Source organism: Cornus florida, unplaced genomic scaffold, assembly GCF_030987335.1.
Source record: "Cornus florida cultivar Cherokee Brave unplaced genomic scaffold, ASM3098733v1 CherokeeBrave_3.0.0_Hap2_Chr06, whole genome shotgun sequence".
Taxonomy (NCBI): Eukaryota; Viridiplantae; Streptophyta; class Magnoliopsida; order Cornales; family Cornaceae; genus Cornus; species Cornus florida.
In genome coordinates, this window is record NW_026775576.1 from 87,131,121 (window position 1) to 87,151,597 (window position 20,477).

Here is a 20,477-nt window from a genome sequence, read left to right on the forward strand (position 1 = left end):
AATAATCACACCTTTCTTTTTTCTTTTTTTCTTCATAATGAAACTCTAACACTTATTTGTTTCTACGAAGACTTATCTCTCACATTATATTTTTCATTTTTCTTATCCCACATTGGTGTTAAGTTAAAAGGATTACATGGAAACCTTTTATAAAACTATAGACCTAAAGAAATAATAATCACACAATTTTCGGCCTTTTGGCTAAGATCAAGTATAGTACTAAATTTTTTTTGGTCGACCTTTTGGCTAACCTTTCTCGATTTTTTGGCTAAGATCAAGTGTAGTATTACTTTTTCGGCCTTCTAACTAACCTTTCTCGGCTTTTTGACTAAGATTAAGTGAAGTACTAAATTTTTTTGGGTTCATTTTTCTTGTCCCACATTGGTTTTAAGTTAACAGGATTACACGAAAGTTTCTTATAAAAACTATAGATCTAAAGAAATAATAATTACACATTTCTCGACCTTTTGGCTAACATTTCTAGGCATTTTGGCTAAGAATACTAAAAATTTTTGGATCGGCCTTTTGGCTAACCTTTCTCGGCCTTTTGGCTAAGATCAAATGAAATACTAAATTTTTTGGGTCGGCCTTTTGGCTAACCTTTCTCGGCCTTTTGGCTAAGATCAAGTGTAGTACTACTTTCTTGCTTTACTATTTCAGTGTTTCAGTATTTATTTATTAAAAAAAAGAGTTTTTATAAACAAAAAATTACCTATGTTTCAAATTATAAAAACTATAAAAATTATTACCTGATAAAATTTAAATAAAATATTTATTAAAACTCTCACACAAAATACATTTCAAATTATAGAAGCTCAAAAAATTAATACCTAATAAAATTTAAATAAAATATAAAAATTATTACCAAATAAAATTCAAATAAAATATTTATTAAAACTCTAACACGAAATACATCTCAAATTATATATTTTAAATTATAGAAACTCTAAAATTTATTACCTAATAAAGTTCAAATAAAAGATTTATTAAAACTCTAATTCGAAATATATTTCAAATTATAGAACTCTAACATGAAATATATTTCAAGTTATATATTTCACATTATAGATAGTCTAAAAATTATTACCTAATAAAATTCAAATAAAATATAAAAATTATTAGAAAATAAAATTCAAATAAAATATTTATTAAAACTCTAGCACAAAATACATTTCAAATTATAGAAACTCTAAAAATTAATACAAAAAAAATAAAAATAAAATATTTATTAAAACTCTAACACGAAATATATTTCAAATTATAGAAATCTAAAAGAAAAAAGTATCTATAAAACTCTAAAAATTATTATCTAATAAAATTCAAATTACATATTTTATCTATTTGTTGTTTCTAAAATAATATGTACTCTCTCTCTCTATATATAAGTCTTTTTTTGCCTTGCTACACAAAATATATTTCATGTTATAAAAATTCAAAAAATTATTACCTAATAAAATATTTATTGAAACTCTAACATGAAATATATTTCAAATTATAGAAACTCTAAAAATTATTACCTAATAAAATTCAAATAAAATATAAAAGAATTATTAATAAAAAATATATATTTATTAGTTGATATAAAACGAAATTTTAAAAGATGTCTGTTAAACTCTAACACAAAATATATTTTAACTCTAACACAAATTCTAAAAACTATAAAAATTATTACTTAATAAAATTCAAATAAAATATTTACTAAAACTCTAACACAAAATATATTTCAAATTATAAAAACTCTAAAAATTATTAAATAATAAAATTAAAATAAATTAGAAAAGAATTATTAATATAAAAAAATTATTAATTGATATAAAAAGAGATTTTAAAAGAGTTTCTATTAAACTATAACACAAAATATATTTTAAATCTAACACAAATTATAGAAACTCTAAAAATTATCACCTAATAAAATTCAAATCAAATATTTATTAAAACTCTAACACGAAATATATTTCAAATCATAGAAACTCTAAAAATTATTACCTAATAAAATTTAAATAAAATATTTATTAAATCTCTAACACGAAATACATTTCAAATTATATATTTCAAATTATAGAAACTCTAAAAATTATTACCTAATAAAGTTCAAATAAAATATTTATTAAAACTCTAATACAAAATATATTTCAAATTAAAGAACTCTAAAATGTATTTCAAATTATAGAAAGTCTAAAAATTATTACCTAATAAAATTTAAATAAAATATTTATTAAAACTCTCACATGAAATACATTTCAAATTATATAGAGACTCTAAAAATTATTACCTAATAAAATTCAAATAAAATATTTATTAAAAATCTAATACAAAATCTATTTCAAATTATATAATTCAAATTATAAAAACTCTAAAAATTATTACCGAATAAAGTTCAAATAAAATACTCATTAAAACTCTAATTCGAAATATATTTCAAATTATAGAACTCTAACATAAATTATTACATAATAAAATTCAAATAAAATATAAAAATTATTATTTTAGTATTTCAGTATTTATTTATTAATATAAAAAAAGAGAAAAAAAAAATTACGTAAAAATTATTCAAAGAGTTTAATTCAAATTAATAATTACCTAATAAAATTTATAATAAATAATTTAAAGAATTTAATTCAAATTACAAATTAGCTAATAAAATTCATTTTTCTTGTCCCACATTGGTTTTAAGTTAAAAGGATTATATGGAAGCCTCTTATAAAATTATAGATCTAAAGAAATAATAATCACACATTTCTCGCCTTTTTGGCTAACCTTTTTTGGCCTTTGGCGGCTAGGATCAAGTGTAGTACTAAATTTTTTTGGGTCAACCTTTTACCTAACCTTTCTCAGCATTCTGGCTTAGATCAAGTGTAGTATTAAATTTTTTTAGGTCGGCTTTTTGGCTAACTTTTCTTGGCCTTCTGGCTAGGATCAAGTGTAGTACTATTTTCTTTGGTCGGCCTTTTAAGAGTTTTAGTCTTTCAGTATTTATTTATTAATATAAAAAAATAGTTTTTATAAAATAAAAAAAAAAATTTACCAAAAAATTATTTAAAGAGTTTAATTAAAATTACAAATTACCTAATAAAATTCATAATAATTAATTTAAAGAGTTTAATTCAAATTACAAATTATCTATACTAGTATTAAATGTGCAAAGAGTTTCAGTATTTTAGTATTTATTTATTAATATAAAAAAGAGTTTTTATAAACAAAAATTACCTAAATTTTTTTTAAAGAGTTTAATTTAAATTACAAATTGCCTAATAAAATTTATAAAAATTAATTTAAAGAGTTTAATTCAAATTACAAATTATCTAGTAATTGTTTTTTTTTTTTTTTTTGTCCCACATTGGTTTTGAGTTAAAAAAGATTACATGGATGCCTCTTTTAAAATTATAGACCTAAAGAAATATTAATCATGCTTTTTTCGGCCTTTTGGCTAATCTTTCTCCGCCTTTTGGTTATGGGGAAAAAACTGAAAAAAGTAGAATTCACTCATTTTTTATATATATATCCGACTGAAAAAATGCAATTGGATGAGCCTCCGCTTAGCTAAAATAGGCTTGCTATATTTGACAGCTATACGAGACAGAAAATAGGATAGTAGAATGCCTTCATTGTAGTGCGTAGATGAATTCAATTCAATAAGAGGCCTCAGCCTTGTTTCATGGATCGGGAGATGTGTGTTAGCTTCTCTCCTCGTTAGACGGTTAGGTTAGGCCAAGCAGGTGAACCGGGTTGTAATACCCATAATTTTTAAAAGGATAGTCTCGGTATTTATTTATTTGTTTTAATTGTAAATTAAATATTTTATTTTCTTTTATTATTTTATTTTATTTTTCTTTTATGGTTATGGTTAGTAGTAATGGGCCAACCAATTGGGTCCCATGGATTACTTGGATAGGAGATTGGATGTGTATGGATTATTACCCATGGATAATGTATGTATATATATAGATATATATTATATACATATATAAAAAGGAAAGTAATTTATTAATTATTTTTATGATAACTTGGGTAGTAATATTTAATCTGATGTATATGTTTTATATTTAAATAATAAAAATATACATAGATTTGATACGTGTTATGTTTTAAGTTACTTTATAATATTATAGTAACTTAAGTATTATTGAATAATCCATTAATAAATAATGTATTGTGTATAATTTATTTATTTAATAAACATATACATAAATTATATACGTAACATATTTTACTTACCTTTTTAATATATATATAAAAGAGAAAGTAATTTATTAATTACTTTTATGGTAATTTGGGTAGTAATATTTAATCTGATGTATATATTTATTTAAATAATAAAAATATACATAGATTTGATACGAGTTATGTTTTAAGTTACTTTATAATATTATGGTAACTTAAATATTATTGTATAATTCATTAATAAATAATGGAATGTGTATAATTTATTTATTTAATAAACATATACATAAATTATATACGTAACATATTTTGCTTACCTTTTTAATATTTTTATTTTCATTTTTTTTAGTTGACCTGGATTGAGAAAAGGGTTAGGGTTATTTTATTTAGCCTATAAATATATAGTTATAGGTTGTAAAAAGGAGTTAGAAATATTCACGTGATATATACTGGAGAGATAGTGTTAGAGAGGGAAGGAAGAAAAGGAAGGAACGAGGAGAAAAACCCAATAGAGAGAAGATCAAGGAAGAAGAAGTTTAACTTTCGATCCGAAAGTTTAAGGCAAATTCTTCTTCTATCTCTTTCCCTTTGATTCGTGTTTCTATACATGCTTAGAAAATTTCAGGATTTATTAAATATATAAAATTAAATAATTATGCATGTTTAATTGGGTTAGAATATAGGTTTTATGAAATTGGTTCATATCTGTTCTTGTGTTATGAATTGATAAAATGCATGATTTTGATTTGATTTCTTATGTGAATTTTTTACATGTTTAAATTACGTATTTTTCATATCTGTGGAATGATGGAACGTAAAAACATGCCTAGGATTCCTGAACATTAAATAAGGACTAGGTTTGGGTTTTAATAAATTTAAATAGACTCAATCATAATGATGCTTGCTATTTGAATGTTTTAAACAAACGAATGGATTTAATCTTTTAAAATATTTTAGTAATTGAGATTAAATGTGTAGGATGAATTGGATATAGAGAATCCTTTTTTAACGGTATAATAAAATACCATCATGTATAAGATTCAGTTTGTGTAGGACATATGATATAGGAAGTTTAAAGAAATAATAAGTCATTCCTATTATGTGATAACTTGATATCATATTTATCATAGTTATTTATGGAGTGTTTGATGTATTTCCTTAATTGTTACATCAATTGTTGGATTGTGTGGTTTAATACACCGGTATGGGACGGTGGCATTCTAGGGATGGATTAACTTATCAGTTAAATCCTACCTATTTTATATAAGGGAATGGATTAACTAAAATGTTAAGTCTTATTTATATTTAAATCAGGTCAGCTGAACAAGTTGAATGACTTATGAAGGATTAATTTATTATATAAGGGAATGGATTAACTAAAATGTTAAGTCCTACTTATATTCAAGTCAGGTCAGCTGAATAAGTTGAATGACTTATGGAGGATTAATTTATACTGGATAGGATGGTTACTAGATTATATATATATAAGTATGGTGCCATGATATGAGCTTGAGTCTCAGGATCAATGGTTAGGGCGCGTATATCGCCAGGGATGTGTAGCTAGATATAGTGTAGTTGTGTACCCTGGTAGGTCTAGATACTCATGCCCACTATATATGCGTTTTGCATGTTGCCTACTATTCAGGTTGAGACAACCCTATAGTCTAGTGATGTTTCTTTAGTGTGTGTGTGTGTGTGTGTGTGTATATATATATATATATATATATATATATATATATGGACTACTAGTTACTGTTGGATTGACTAGGATGTATACGTGTATCGGATCTCTGCTTGGACTGTAGTAGAGTAGAACTTGTTTGTGGGCCTGACCCACCATTATTTTTCAGGTGTTCGTCACGAGTAGAGGTTGTTCGTGCTGAGCGGGGATCAGTCTACTTCATTCTTCCGATGCTACATAAGAGTTCCTTTATGATTCAGTTTCCTGTTTTAGATTACTGTCATTTGTTTAGTTTGGATTTTCTAGGGGTCCACACAGTGTGGATTCCCGAGTTGTATTTTGGAGGATCAGTTGTATCAGAAGAGTTTATTAATTAATGGAAATATATTATGAGGTTTATTATTAGATTATCATTTTAGTTTCTTGTCAGCATTTTATTTATTCTTCTTTATTCTTTTGTACTCTGTGTTCGTTTATTATCAATTTGTTTTGATATCCTCGTGTATTCGGGCGTGGGCCTGGCCAACCCGCATTCGGAAATTCGGGGGTATCACACGAGTGGACTACTTGCCTTGAACCAGGTGGACTACTTGCCTTTACTCGACTCTCTGATTCGGTTAATGCATTTGAACCAAGATTAAGTGTAGTATTAAATTTTTTTGAGTCGGTCTTTTAACTAAGATTAAGTGTAATACTAAATTTTTTTAATTCAAAATTCATTTTTCTTGTCCCACATTGGTTTTAAGTTAAAAAGAATTACATGGAAGCCTCTTCTAAAACTATAGACCTAAAGAAATATTAAGCACACCTTTCTCGGCTTTCTCGACTCTTTGGCTAACCTTTAAAATCAAGTGTAGAGTTTCATTATTTATTTATTAATATAAGAAAAGAGTTTTTATAAACAAATAATTACTTAAAAATTATTTAAAGAGTTATATTGAAATTACAAATTACCTAATAAAATTTATAAAAATTAATTTAAAGAGTTTTTCAAATTATAAATTAGCTAATAAAATTCATTTTTCTTATCTCACATTGGTTTTGAGTTATAAAAGATTACATGGAAACTTCTTATAAAATTATAGACCTAAAGAAATATTAATTACACCTTTCCCTTTTGGCTAAGATCAAGTGTAGTATTAAATTTTTTTGGGTTGGCCTTTTAGCTAACTTTTCTTAGCATAATTACACATTTCTTACACTTTTGGTTAAGATCAAGCGTAGTACTAAATTTTTTTGGGTCGGCCTTTTGGCTAACTTTTCTCGGCCTTTTGGCCAAGAGAGTTTTAGTCTTTCAGTTTATACTATTATTAAATTACAAATTAATTTAAAGAGTTTAATTCAAATTACAAATTACCTAATAAAATTCATTTTTCTTGTTCCACATTGGTTTTGAGTTATAAAGGATTACATGGAAGTTTCTTAAAACTATAGATCTAAAGAAATATTAATCACACCTTTGTCAGCCTTTTAGTTAAGATCAAGTGTAATATTAAATTTTTTTGGGTAGGCCTTTTGACTAACCTTTCTCAGCATTTTGGCTAAAAGGGTTTCAGTCTTTCGGTCTATACTATTGTTAAATTAAAAATTAATTTAAAGAGTTTAATTCAAATTACAAATTACTGAATAAAATTATTCTTGTGTCACATTGGTTTTGAGTTATAAAAAATTACATGGAAGCCTCTTATAAAACTATAAACCTAAAGATATATTAATCACACATTTCTTAACCTTTTTGCTAACCTTATGTGAATTCAAGAAATCGCTAAAGAGTTTAATTCAAATTACAAATTTCCTAATAAAATTCATAAAAATTAATTTAAAGAGTTTTTTTTTCAAATTACGAATTACCTAATAAAATTCATTTTTCTTGTCCCATATTAATTTTGAGTTATAAATGATTACATGAAAATCTATTATAAAACTATACATCTAAAGAAAAATTAATCACACCTTTATCGACCTTTTGGCTAACCGTCTTTTGGTTAACATCAACTGTAGTACTAAATTTTTTTGGGTCAGCCTTTTGGCTAACCTTTCTTGGCCTTTTGGCTATAATAAATAAATTTTTATATCATTTTCAATCTAATGCATGATTGGTTTAATTGAATTTCTATTTTAAAATTTAATTAAAAATTATTATAATTGAATTTCTATTGTAAATTTCAAATTATACTAAATGTGAAATTACTTAATAAAATTCAAATTACTAATTACCTAATAAAATTCAAAACTATACTATTATATATATATATATATATATATATATATATATATATATATAATTTTTTAAATATTATCTAGTTAAATTTAAATTACAAATTACCTTATAAAATTCAAATTAACTAAAAGAATTAATTACTTTGCAAAACTCAAACTCTATTTCAGTATTAAAATAATAAAATATTTCTTAATTAATAAAAAATAAAATATAAATATTTCAGAATTAATATAAAAATCTAAAAGAATTTAGTAATTTACAAAACTCAAACTCTTTCACCAATTTCAAAATTCCGTATTAATATAAAAACCTAAAAGAATTTATTACTTTACAAAACTCAAACTCTAGCACCACTTTCAAATTATCTAAAACTCATCTCTACTATGTAAAATAAATACAAGCATATCACACAAACAAACAAATATATATCATTGTATATACAGAGATCTATAAATAAAACAGATATTTGTGCCTGTATATATCTATATGCATACTATTATTAAAAGTGTAAAGATTTTCAATATTTATTTATTAATATAAAAAATATTTATTAATTGATATTAAATGAATAAAAATAAAAAAGTTTCTATAAATAAAATGAATTAAAATAAAAGAGTTTCAAATCATTATTAAAATAACTAAAAAAATAGGTAAAATAGGTAATTATTTAATAAAATAATTTACCAAATAATAAAATAAATTATAAAACATTCATCACGTGCATTCTCTTTTACTAGTATATATATATATATCAAACAATAAAGTTGCAAAAATCTACTTAAAAAAAAAAAAATGAATTTATCAAACAAAATACTTCGTGCTGTTTGATAATTCAATTTAGATATAAGTTATCATTGAATGTTGAACGTTAAATTTTTTTAAAATATCAAAAATATTTATTTTTTAATTAACACTCAAAAATTTTAACACTTAAAATTCAGTTCTTAAAATTTTCAGTACTTAATTTTCAGTTTAATGAAAAACACTGTTGGATAAAAATTACTACGGAGTACTTTTTTGAATGGGAAGACAAAATAAAGTATACAACTAAAAATATATATATTATACAAAGGTATTGGGTTTTAATGTTTTATCAATAAGAAGTCTTTTAACTCAAATAATATATTTTCTCTAATTTCTACTGTCCATCTTCTATTGAGATCACCATCAAGTCTTTTAAGTTAAAAAATATCTCGTGAAAGGTTTCAAAATTATCTTGTTTCACCCTTAATAATGTCCATAATAAAAATATTATATGTATAAATTTAAAGATATAAGCAAATATATATAAATCTGTAAAGATATAAGCAGCCTCGAAAAAAAAAATCAGAATTCTTGTGTTCCACCTTAATTAGTAATTACATCCATAATATAAATATATATATGTGTGTGTGTGTGTGTTTTAGAGTGTATATTTTATCTATAATTTAGTAGAAGAAAGTGAAATGCAAAAATGAAATCCTTGAATAATAACGTCATCTCATGTAAAAGGGATTCAGAGTTCTGGTAAATTGACACACATTTTTCAATAAAAAATATATGTCATTGCCCTCATACTCTTTAATGCGCATTCGAAATTTAACCAGGGTTATATAGGGTGCAAATACTGTAATTTGTTTGAAAGAAAATTACGATTAAATATGAAAATACCTTTTCTTTTTTTTTTTTCTTTTTTTTTTTTTTAAAAATAAATTTATCAAACAATAGAGTTCTTGTAAAAATTACTGTGAGATATGAAAATTCTTATTTGAATTTGAAGACATTTATATACAATTAAAATATTTATGATTGCTTGAATTTTAGAAAAAATATATAAAAATTATCCTAAGCTTAAAGGTTTTTAGGAACAACTCTTTCAACTCAAATAATACTTCTTTTTCTAACTTCTAATTATAGCCTTTTATTGAGATTACCACTATAAATCTTTTATTGAGATTACTTACCGTTATATATTTTATTTATATGTGTAATGACATTATATGATGTAAGAAAAATTTAGAATTCTCGTAAATTGTCACGACTCTTTAATTTGCATTGAAAATTTAAGCACAAATTCATTAATTAGTTTGTAGGAGACGATTCAATAGAAGAGGATGTTTAGGAATTATTTGGCACAAGAAATTAGGGGTAAACAAAACGTTGTAATTTGTTTTTGTAAAAGATGTTCGGATAAGAAGGAATTCTGCGCCACAACAAATCAGACGCAACATTTTGGCACAACTCTTTAATTTGCATTGGCAGTTTAACCTGTTACAAGACACAACTACAGTAATTATTTTGCCGAGACGTCAAATTGAAGGGAACGTTTATAAATTACAAATAAGATGCAACGTTTTGGGACGACTCTTCAATTTGCATGGGAAGTTTAACATGTTGCAAGACACCTCCCCAGTAATTATTTTGCAGAGACGGTCCAATAGAAGGGTTGGCACGACTCCTTAATTTGCATGGGAAGTTTAACCTGTTATAAGACACACCTACAGTAATTATTTTGCAGGAGACGGTCCAATAGAAGGAAACGTTTAGAAATTATTTTGCAGGAGACTGTCCAATAGAAGGAAAAGAAATTATTTGGCACAATAAATTAGGGGCACACAACACACTAATTTATCGACGCGTGGCAGAAGAGGATCGAATGAGAGGAAATACTTAGCCATGAAGAATTTGCTATATACTAGCCCAATAGATTGTAATCTTGTGTTATAGGGCTAAAATATATATATATATATATAATTTGTTATATAGTACCCGAAATAAACTGTAATCTTTTACCGAGCCAAATAAATTGTATGGTGGAAGTTGTCATGATGCTCAAATGTGAATAATGACAGAGTTAAAATAATATATTTTTCGAGGTATCATCCTAATGGTGAATCATTTAAAAATAAAATTATTTTTTATATATATTTCTTAAAATAAAATTTAAATTTTCAATTTTGGAACAGTTAATATTAATGATATCAATATTTTGTACAAGAGATATATGCAACTGCTTGTTGATCTCCTCCATTCTCACCTTAATACTTTAATTGCAAGCTTTAGAGTTTAGAGTTTATTCAAGACTCCACATTCATTGCAAGTCATATATGTTGCAATTCCATCTCTAGAATGACACAAGACGTTATTGATCTCCTCCGTCTGAGAACGTTACTTTAATTGCAAGCTTTAGAGTTTAGAGATTATTCAAGATGTCACATTCATTGCCTGCCATATCTGTTGCAATTCTATCTCTAGAATGACACAAGACGACAACTATTCATCTGAAGGAGAATTGGCTTCTTTAAAATTTCTATAAAATCAATTGGGGGTTCATTTACCATTTTTTTTTATTTGGACTATTTGTTTAGTTTCTTATGTAACAGATTGCAATATGAAGGTTTTTCTTTCTATTTTAATAGTTGGGTGATTTAATGCTTTGGTGTATAAATTTCTCTGAAAGGAAATTCATTTGTAGGTAAAAAAAAAATCTCAAACGTGGAGAAAAAAAAAAATCCTCTTTCCTTTTGAATGACCGGTGAAAAGATCCACATGATTTAAGTTTAATTTTTTTGAACACATGTCATGTTATTGTTAGTCCATATTAACATAAGAAGGAGAGGCGTACTGATAAGGCAAACTTTCTGCTTACATAAATGCGTAATAAAGATATCATTAAGCTGGTCGCCTAAATGCTTAATACACATATAAGTAAATGAATATTTTAAAATAGACTAAATAACAAATCAGTAATTTCATATGCATTGAAAAATTATTATTTAGGTCCAAAATACTTTCCAAATTCTTATTTCAAAATACCAAAATATCATTCCTAAATTAATAGTTCTTCATTCAAGAAATTTAGAAAAACAAGATTTTCGAATTGACTTTTAACTGTAAGGCATCTGCATGTGATGTATATATTATCAGAATAAAAAAATAAAATAAATAACATATATATTTATATATAAAAAAAAATTTGTGCACTTTAACTTTAACGGTATCTCCCAATCTATATCTGTTCAAACTTACAAATGTCAATTTAGAAATATACAAATAATTTAATAAAAATTTATTATATATATAGAATATTTTTTTTCCTGTAAGTGGAAATTCATTTTATAAATATATGTATATGTATATATATATACATATATAAAATTTTCTATGCACATAACTTTAACCATATCTCCTAATTCATATAAATATAAACCTTGCAAATGTGAAAACCCTCATTTGCAAAGATAATACACACACACACACACATACATACAGTATACACACACGGGAGAGGGACAGGGATGGAGCAAAGATGTAAGGTAAGGGGAGCAAAAATGAATTTTGGGGGATAATAGTGCATTTTTTAAATAATTTTAAGGGGACAAATGTAATATTTTATGGGTATATTACTGAAAATGAACAAACTATAAGGATAAAATACTAAAAAAAAAAATCAGTTGGGGCAATTGCCCCCACGCTCTTCAATGTGGATCCGTCTTGGAGAGAGATCAAGAAACTAAATGGTTATTTTAGTAAATAGACATGAACAGCCAATTTTTTTTTATTTATAAAAAACTGTTCTTTAATTGCCGAATTTTTTACTATATTATTTTTTTTTTTGTACAAATTCTCGTGTGTGATATATATATATATATATATATATATATATATATATATATATATATATATCTCTTTAAAGATATAAGCAGCCCCGGAAAAAAAAAAGAATCAGAATTCTTGTGTTCCACCTTAATTACATCCACAGTATAATATATATATATATGTGTGTGTGTGTGTGTGTGTGTGTGTGTTTTTTTAAGCGTATAAATATATATGTGTGTTTTAGAGTGTATATTTTATCTATAATTTAGTAGAAGAAAGTGAAATCCAAAAATGAAATCCTTGAATAATAACGTCATATGCTGTAAATGGGTTTCGGCGTTCTCGTAAATTCACACACATTTTTCAATAAAAAATATATGTCATTACCCTCATACTCTGTAATGCGTATTGGAAAATTAACCTGGGTACATAGGGTGCAAATACTGTAATTAGTTTGAAAGAAAATTATGATTAAATACAAAAATACTTTTTTTAAATAAAAAAAAAAATGAATTTCTCAAACAATAGAGTTCTTGTAAGAATTACAATGAGATATGAAAATACTTATTTGAATTGGAAGACATTTCTAAACAATTAAAATATTTATTATCGCTTGAATTTTTGGAAAAATATATAAAAATTATCCTAGAATAACTCTTTTAACTCAAATAATATATGTTTTTCTAACTGTTATTTACAATAACATATGTGTCGTGACGTTATAGAATTCAGAATTCTCGTAATTGTGTGCAAGTTTTGTAATTTTTTTTAAAAGTTAGTAATTGATTTTTTTTCCCCCTTACATAGTAATTATTGTGTGCAAGTTTTGTAATTTTTTTTAATACTTCATATATATATATAATCAGTCCAATAGATATATACTCAATAATTAATACTTAATAGAATAGGTATAAAGAACCTCAAATAGAGGAGGGGAAAAAAAAAACTGTAGTGAGACTGCGAGGAGGAGAAAAAAAAGATTAAGGATAGAAATTAGGAGTTAATTCTTTAGGCTTACTATTAAATCTGTGCTATTGGATTAGGTTTAACAAGGAAATAAAATTTTTGGGGCCTCTGCCAATTGCTATAGGTTGAGGTTTAATAAGGAAATACAAGTAAGGAAATAAAAAATTTGGAGTATAATAATTTAAGAAAAAATAAAATTTTAGAAAGGTAATAATATAAAAATAAATAAATAAAATTTTGTGGCCTCTCCGCCTATTGATTGAAAAGAACATAAATTTTTTTAAAAAAATAAAAATGTATATGGAAAGAATTTTTTTTTGAAGGCCTTCCATTGATTCGGGCTTTAAGTGATCGCCGAAGTCAACTAAAGCTCCAGTCGCCCTGTAACCAAATGATACTTTGTGCGTGGGTTGAATAAAAAAAATAAAAATAAAAATAAAGCAAAAGAAAGTGGAGTTGCTTGTGTATATATAATGATGTGATATGGTGAATTTATCCAATAGACAAGTAGACAACACTAGTGGACTTTTTGTGGGCATTGGCCAACATGGAATGAATACATACCTCAAGGACTAAATGACATCTTTAGATATTAAAGAGGGGGGTGAGGTTAAAAGTGATGGTGCCAAAACACCAAAACAAAGTTGTGGTACAGATCAAAATGAGAAGGCCTATAGGACAAGAGAAATCCATGGCACGATCTGGAGTCGTGTCGTTTTATTTTTCACATATACGGTGGATAGGTAAGGTTGAGTCTCTGAAAAAAACACAATCAAAAAGCAAAAAGGTCACAACAAACAACAAATGTTGCCACGTGAAGAGGGGCTTTCGGAAGGGAGTACGGGAAAGGGACTATCGTTGTCCATACTTGCCGCGGGTGTTTTATAGCATTCCGTACTCTCAGCCGGGTTCACTCAGCCCCACTCAGTGGTACTACAATTAACTTAACTCACTCTTTTATCTTTTTGATGGTTAATGAGCTCAAGAACGAACTTTACTCAGTTACTGTAACTCTACCCCGGTTAATGTACTTCAAGTTAATTAACTATGTATAGAAAAGTATACTTTTTAGGATCAATCCACTTTTGGGCTGCGCAATGGAAACATTTTATTTATTTATTTATTTTAATCTCAGTATTTTAGTTTCAATCCTATTTTTTAAAATTTGTAGAAATTTTATTAGGTGCACCCTAGTTTTTTTTTTTTTTGTTTTTTTATTTTTTTCGGTAAGTAAATGATTGGTGCAAGAAAGAGTCCAACCTGGGAATGGCAAACCCTAGTGTGTTGCAGTCTGCATTAGTCACACGTGTTTTCCTATGAGGAACCGGCAAAGAACATATATTCATGAATTCGTGAATGAACAAATAATGAAATTAAAAAATTGGGGAAGAGTTTGCTCTCACAATGTCAATTTAAAATGGCCCATTTGGCAACCACAATTGTTTTGTGTTTTTACTTTGAGTTAAAATAAAAACAATGTTTTTGCTTTGAAGTGTGTTCAATGCTATCTGGAAGATTGTTTAATAAAGTATATTTGTTGCAAGAATTTTGAAAGCAAAAATATTAAAACATATGTTTAGTAAAAAACCGTTGCACGTTTGAAAAATTAAATGACATTGTTTGTTTGTTGTGAACAATGTTTTTGGTACAATGAGAACGCAACTAGAACCATCAATTTTTTGCTTCTGGTTTTGGTGTCTTATTTCGGAAGCGCTTATGTAATATTCAAATAGCAAAAAACGCTTTCTTAACACAGCTTCGTACTTTTACTTCGTTACTAATACACCAGCAAAAGCAAAAAACACTAAGTAGAAGTGGTTGCCAAACAGACCCTAAATGGTGTAAAATCCATTTTTGAATCCTACCTATATGGGGCGTTTGGGTTTAGGGGTTTTCTCTAAAATTCATAAATTTAGAGTTGTTCATCCGTGAATTTCATAGTTTTCCCTTGTCTCCCAAACATAGATCAACCACACAAATATTAGGACATCAAACACACATTGGGAATACATGTTGTTTGACTGTTAATCGGAGGGAGATGGAGTTTCCCAACTTAACCCTCTCACTCACGGGACCAAGACCTGCATGTGGGTTGCTCATAGTTTCTTACGTGATGCAGTAAAAACTAAAAAGGGCACCCTGACAGGTGATATTTTGATTCAGGACTACGTACCATATATTAATTTTAGATGGTCCCCTAATGGAGACATTTAATTGGCAGAAAAGTCACCAGGAAAGAGTCCAATCTTATGCATGAATACAATTTTCCCTTTTCAATCCAATTATGGAAATGGCATATCTGTTAACCTATTTGTGAGTTCTATTTCTCTCATGTGATCCGAGACGGACCTAGAATATTAGGTGAGGGGGGCAAGAATGAAATCTTTTAATAATTTTGTAAGGGCAATAACAATATCTTATAGGTGTATAATGAAAAAAAGAAAAAATAAAAAGGCATAGTAGTTAAAAAAAACAAATTTCCCGGGGGCATGTAGGTCTGTCCTGCCTATGACAACTAACTTGTTACATGGCGCCCAAAAAAATAAAAAATAAAAACTTATTACTTGTACTAATGGGTGGGTGTTACTTTATTTTATGAATAAAGATTTAAGGATGGGTATTTGTGGTTGTAGGCTTCAGTATATAACTTTATGGGATGAGACTCACACCTTATTACATAAATTGAATTCGGTAATTGTTAAATTCGATTCTTAAATTACTATTATTATTTTATTTAATCTTGACAAGAAATTTATAGCTCCGGCCTCATATCTCTTCGATGACTTAAACCTGACTTTTTACTTTAAAGTGCGAGAAATATGGGGTACAGCCGTTTGTGGTGAATAGGTGTTACATTTGAGATGGCAATATAATATTTAACACATGAGGTGGATAACAGATGGTTTAAGCTGTGCAATTCATTAGGTTCTCGTGCTAGCTATGTGATGGATATGACCTACCATTAGTCTCAACTAATACATGTCGTACTATAGATTTTATTAACTAGTCTCAATTTTAGGACTGAATTCGGACAAATACTACTATGATTTTAATATCCTTAATATCACATGTTCTGTACTAAATGTCCTAAACTTATTTTCGGTAGGTAAGACTAGATTTTATTACCAAATAGATCGAATATACAAAAGAGCCCAAACAAAGATTAGATTTTAATTACCAAAAAGATCGAATATACAAAACAGCCCACACAAATCCACTGGCAAACACTACAGACACCAAATAATAAAGCAAATTAACCCACCACATATACAAAAGAGCCCACTAATTTATTTATTATTATTTTGAGTTAGGTAATTTTTAGTCATACTTGACTCCACAAGGACTTGAACCTTCACTTCTCCTAGGTTATACAATTTAGGTCGTTTTGCTAATTTTGGGTGAAAAAGATTAAAGATGTCCTATCTAACTTTTGATAATTTTTTTATTTTAATATTTTGGTGAATATTCTTATATTATGATCATAATCTTTCAACTCAGTTCTCACAAAGTGATTTGCCAGATATTAAACTCAATTAATTAGTGAGTGAGCATATGTCAGAGTGTTGCATGAACAGTAATACGAACAGCGACATGAGTGATGAGCTTGTAGTTACGTGGGGACTTGCAGACTCAACGTATTTTCAAATTAGTGTGAGTGAATATAATATCTTAGGAAGAATGTTGCAGCAATTAAGGACAAACACAAAGACAATGTCCCAAGTGTTTCTTTGCATTCTATATTAACAACCCTCCAAATCTCCAGATATATATAAAAAAAACAAGCATAAATCCAAAACACTTGCAGAAGAATCCATTACAATGAAAGCTCTGTCAATCCTCAATGGATTCTAGCTTGCACACTAATCCTTTTGAATGATTCAATTGGAGGGCCATGGTTTTTCCTCTGGAAGTATTTGATGGGTCTTAACCCCACACCCTCATGTACTTCCAAAAACTTATCAAATTAAAAAGATTATTCGGTTGATATAGTACATGATGTGGGACCTACAAGCATATGTGGCTTTGGCAATCATACAAAGGATATACATGCATGTTGTGAGAGTATCGTGTACTGAGTTAGTCTATAATTATTAATCTGTCTCAGATATTAAAATATATAGTTAAAAAAGTGTTTGTTGAGTTTATTATCATAGGTGACCATGCATGTGGTAATAAAATTAATTGTAGGGATTTGATTGATCGACTAAAGAAGTTCAATGAGAGGATGTTTAGAGAGAATTTAGAATAGAAGTTAGGAATGATACAATATTAAAACACAAGGTACGAGGAGTACTCTCTTTGATAAATGAGAAGGTATAAATCATATGAAAATCATTCCACATTAGAAAGATGTGGAATGGTTTTTAAAGATAATTTCTAAATTACCTAGAAACATTACATAAATCATATGAAAAGGGAGGTATTTCTTTTTCTATTTATTTATTTATTTATTATTACATCATCTCTCTCTGTTTTTTTCTTTTCATGGGGACCTGCTTCAGTTACAATTTGAATAAGCCAACGAAAGGTAGTTCAATTACCCTGGAAAAAGGTGAATATATGGAGAAAAGAACAAATATGTTTCCTTCCAAATTATAGGCTGCTTCAAACATGCACCACATACCCTGTTCTATGTTTTGCATTATTTACAACAAGAGAGGTAATGCTGTTGATCATAATTTCTATATAATATTATAGAAAACATTAGGAAAAAAAAAGAAAAAAAAAACTGGCTCATGTAGCCTTTTATTCAATCCTACTATCTCATCTGATCCCTAGCTTACCTTACCCTTTTAACATAAAAGTGGCCACTAATTCCTCAAAATCTGCATTTTTTCTTCCCCAAAACTTTAAACAGGATCCCTCCACCCCCTCTCTTTCTGTCTCCTCTCTCCTCAATTTTGCTTCACTCTCTCAATGTCATGCACCTTCGTCCGTAGAGAGACTTGAACCAGTCGATGACTGGCTAATTGGAGCTTGGATTAGACGACTTGGGCAGTCTTTTCTTGAACCCAAGTTGAGAACCTTTCAAGGGTGTTCATGTCAGCTCTGTAATGCTTCTGTGTAAACTCGAGCAGCATCGGCCATGTGAAATCCGGGTAGACTCTAGGGCTGTTGTTGTCCAACAATTCAGTTGGTGGGCTTACAACCTTATCTTCCTTTGGACATAGAAAGAAAGCAAGAGACTTCCTAGCACTTGTGTTGTTCACCACGGCTCGATGCAGGCAACTTTTGTATCTTCCATTTGATAGAGCCTGAAAATTGAAATTCACCATAAATTCAAACTTCTAAAATGGCAATTAAAACTAAATGATAGTCCAGTGTGTCTTAATCAACTTACCATGAAGGTGTCCCCAATGTTAACGACAAAAGCGTTGACATTGGGGCTAATTGAACGCCATTCATTGTCAACACACACTTGAAGGCCACCCACAGTGTCTTGGTGAAGGATGGTTAAAGATGTTGGATCACAATGAGGACCAGTTCCTAAAGTGAGGTCTGGTTTCTGACATGGCGGATAGTAGTTGAGTCTCATTATGGATTCATTTTCTTCGAAAAAATCCCTGAAATGAGCTTGGTTCACACCAAGGCTTATCCCCAGGAGCTCCATGATTCCAAGAGACAGAGTGCTCATGGCCTTGCAGTAGTCTTGGTAAACCCTCCTAAACATACACACAACAAAAAAGTACACCTTTAGAACACTTTTAAGATGAGTGTCAGTGGTTAAAAAAAACACAAAACAAAAGCAAAAGGCCTGAAATAAAGAAAAGTCAGTGTCACACTTATTCTCTTTTTCCATTCTTTTCTATGATAAGCTGAACAGTAAAAAAAAAAAAATGGAATGGAAACATTTCATACCCAAATTGATCAAAATCTTCACCCATCTTGTTACGGAAATACTCCTCGACGACGTTCGGAGAGTTCTTCTCAGCTGAGAATCGGAAAGAAAGGGTTTCTTTCCATGGCAGCTTGGAGGAAAACCGGCCAACGAAGCTACTAGCATACCCACAGTGCTCACCGAGCTTCCTCTCACACCTTTGCTTCTCAGAGGGTGGCAGGTCAAAGAAGAGCTCCATATAACGATGAGCGTCCGATATGAGTCCGGTGTCCACGCCATGATTGACGACGAGAAAGAAGCCGTGCTCCCGGCACGCTTCCCCAACTAGCCTGGAGGCTTCCACGGCGGAGACAGGGTCTCCGGAGAAGAAACCGCCCAAGTCAATGAGAGGAACATTGAGTTCTGGTGTGTTGGTAGTAGGCTTCTCGTGGTCAGGCCATATGAACTGTGGGGGTATGTTTGATTGGGTTCTAACAAGGTCGTCAAAAGTTAGAGGCTTGTTCTCATCTTTAGGCATGGATGGAATCTTTTTTGCGCAACTCATTACCATTGTATTAATAGTAAATTAGAGATAGGGAGAAGAATTGAAAATGGTGTAGGTTGTGTTTGGAGAGAGAAATGATGGTCAATAGACAAAATAAGGTGAGAGGGAGAGAATAAGTTTGAGAGAAGTGATAGAAGAAAAGCCAAGGCTGTTCTTTGGGGAAATCGGTGAACATAAGTTCGAATCTTATAGGTCTCTTGGACAGGGATTATTTGCAAGGAAGGGCTTTTGAAATGGCAAATTGAGGATAAGGGCTGTCTAAATTGACAAATTAGGTTAGTGCCATTCTCTGTTGTCTTTTTAATGTGTGGCCCAGGGAAGCGTTTTTCGATGTTTGGCGTTTTCTTGGGAGGGGTAATTTTAATATCACCTGCAGAGCTGCACCCTGTCGACATAATCTCACACAATTTTTATTTTATTTATTTATTTAATTGTAGATAATAATTCTTATTAATTGAAAAAGAATAGAATACAAATATATACATCA

At 28.4% G+C, this 20,477-nt stretch overlaps 1 protein-coding gene across 1 annotated transcript; it reads right to left on the reverse strand.

Moving 5' to 3' along the window:
* Nucleotides 1–18,268: 18,268 nt before the first annotated feature.
* Nucleotides 18,269–20,157, reverse strand: LOC132312608 (gibberellin 20 oxidase 2-like). Its single transcript, XM_059811028.1, has 3 exons — nucleotides 19,467–20,157; nucleotides 18,949–19,270; nucleotides 18,269–18,862 (listed from the first exon to the last, which is right to left on the reverse strand). The coding sequence occupies exons 1-3, from the start codon at nucleotides 19,994–19,996 to the stop codon at nucleotides 18,590–18,592; spliced, it is 1,125 nt and encodes a 374-aa protein (XP_059667011.1). The 5' UTR covers nucleotides 19,997–20,157; the 3' UTR covers nucleotides 18,269–18,589.
* Between the last annotated feature and the right edge of the window lie 320 nt (nucleotides 20,158–20,477).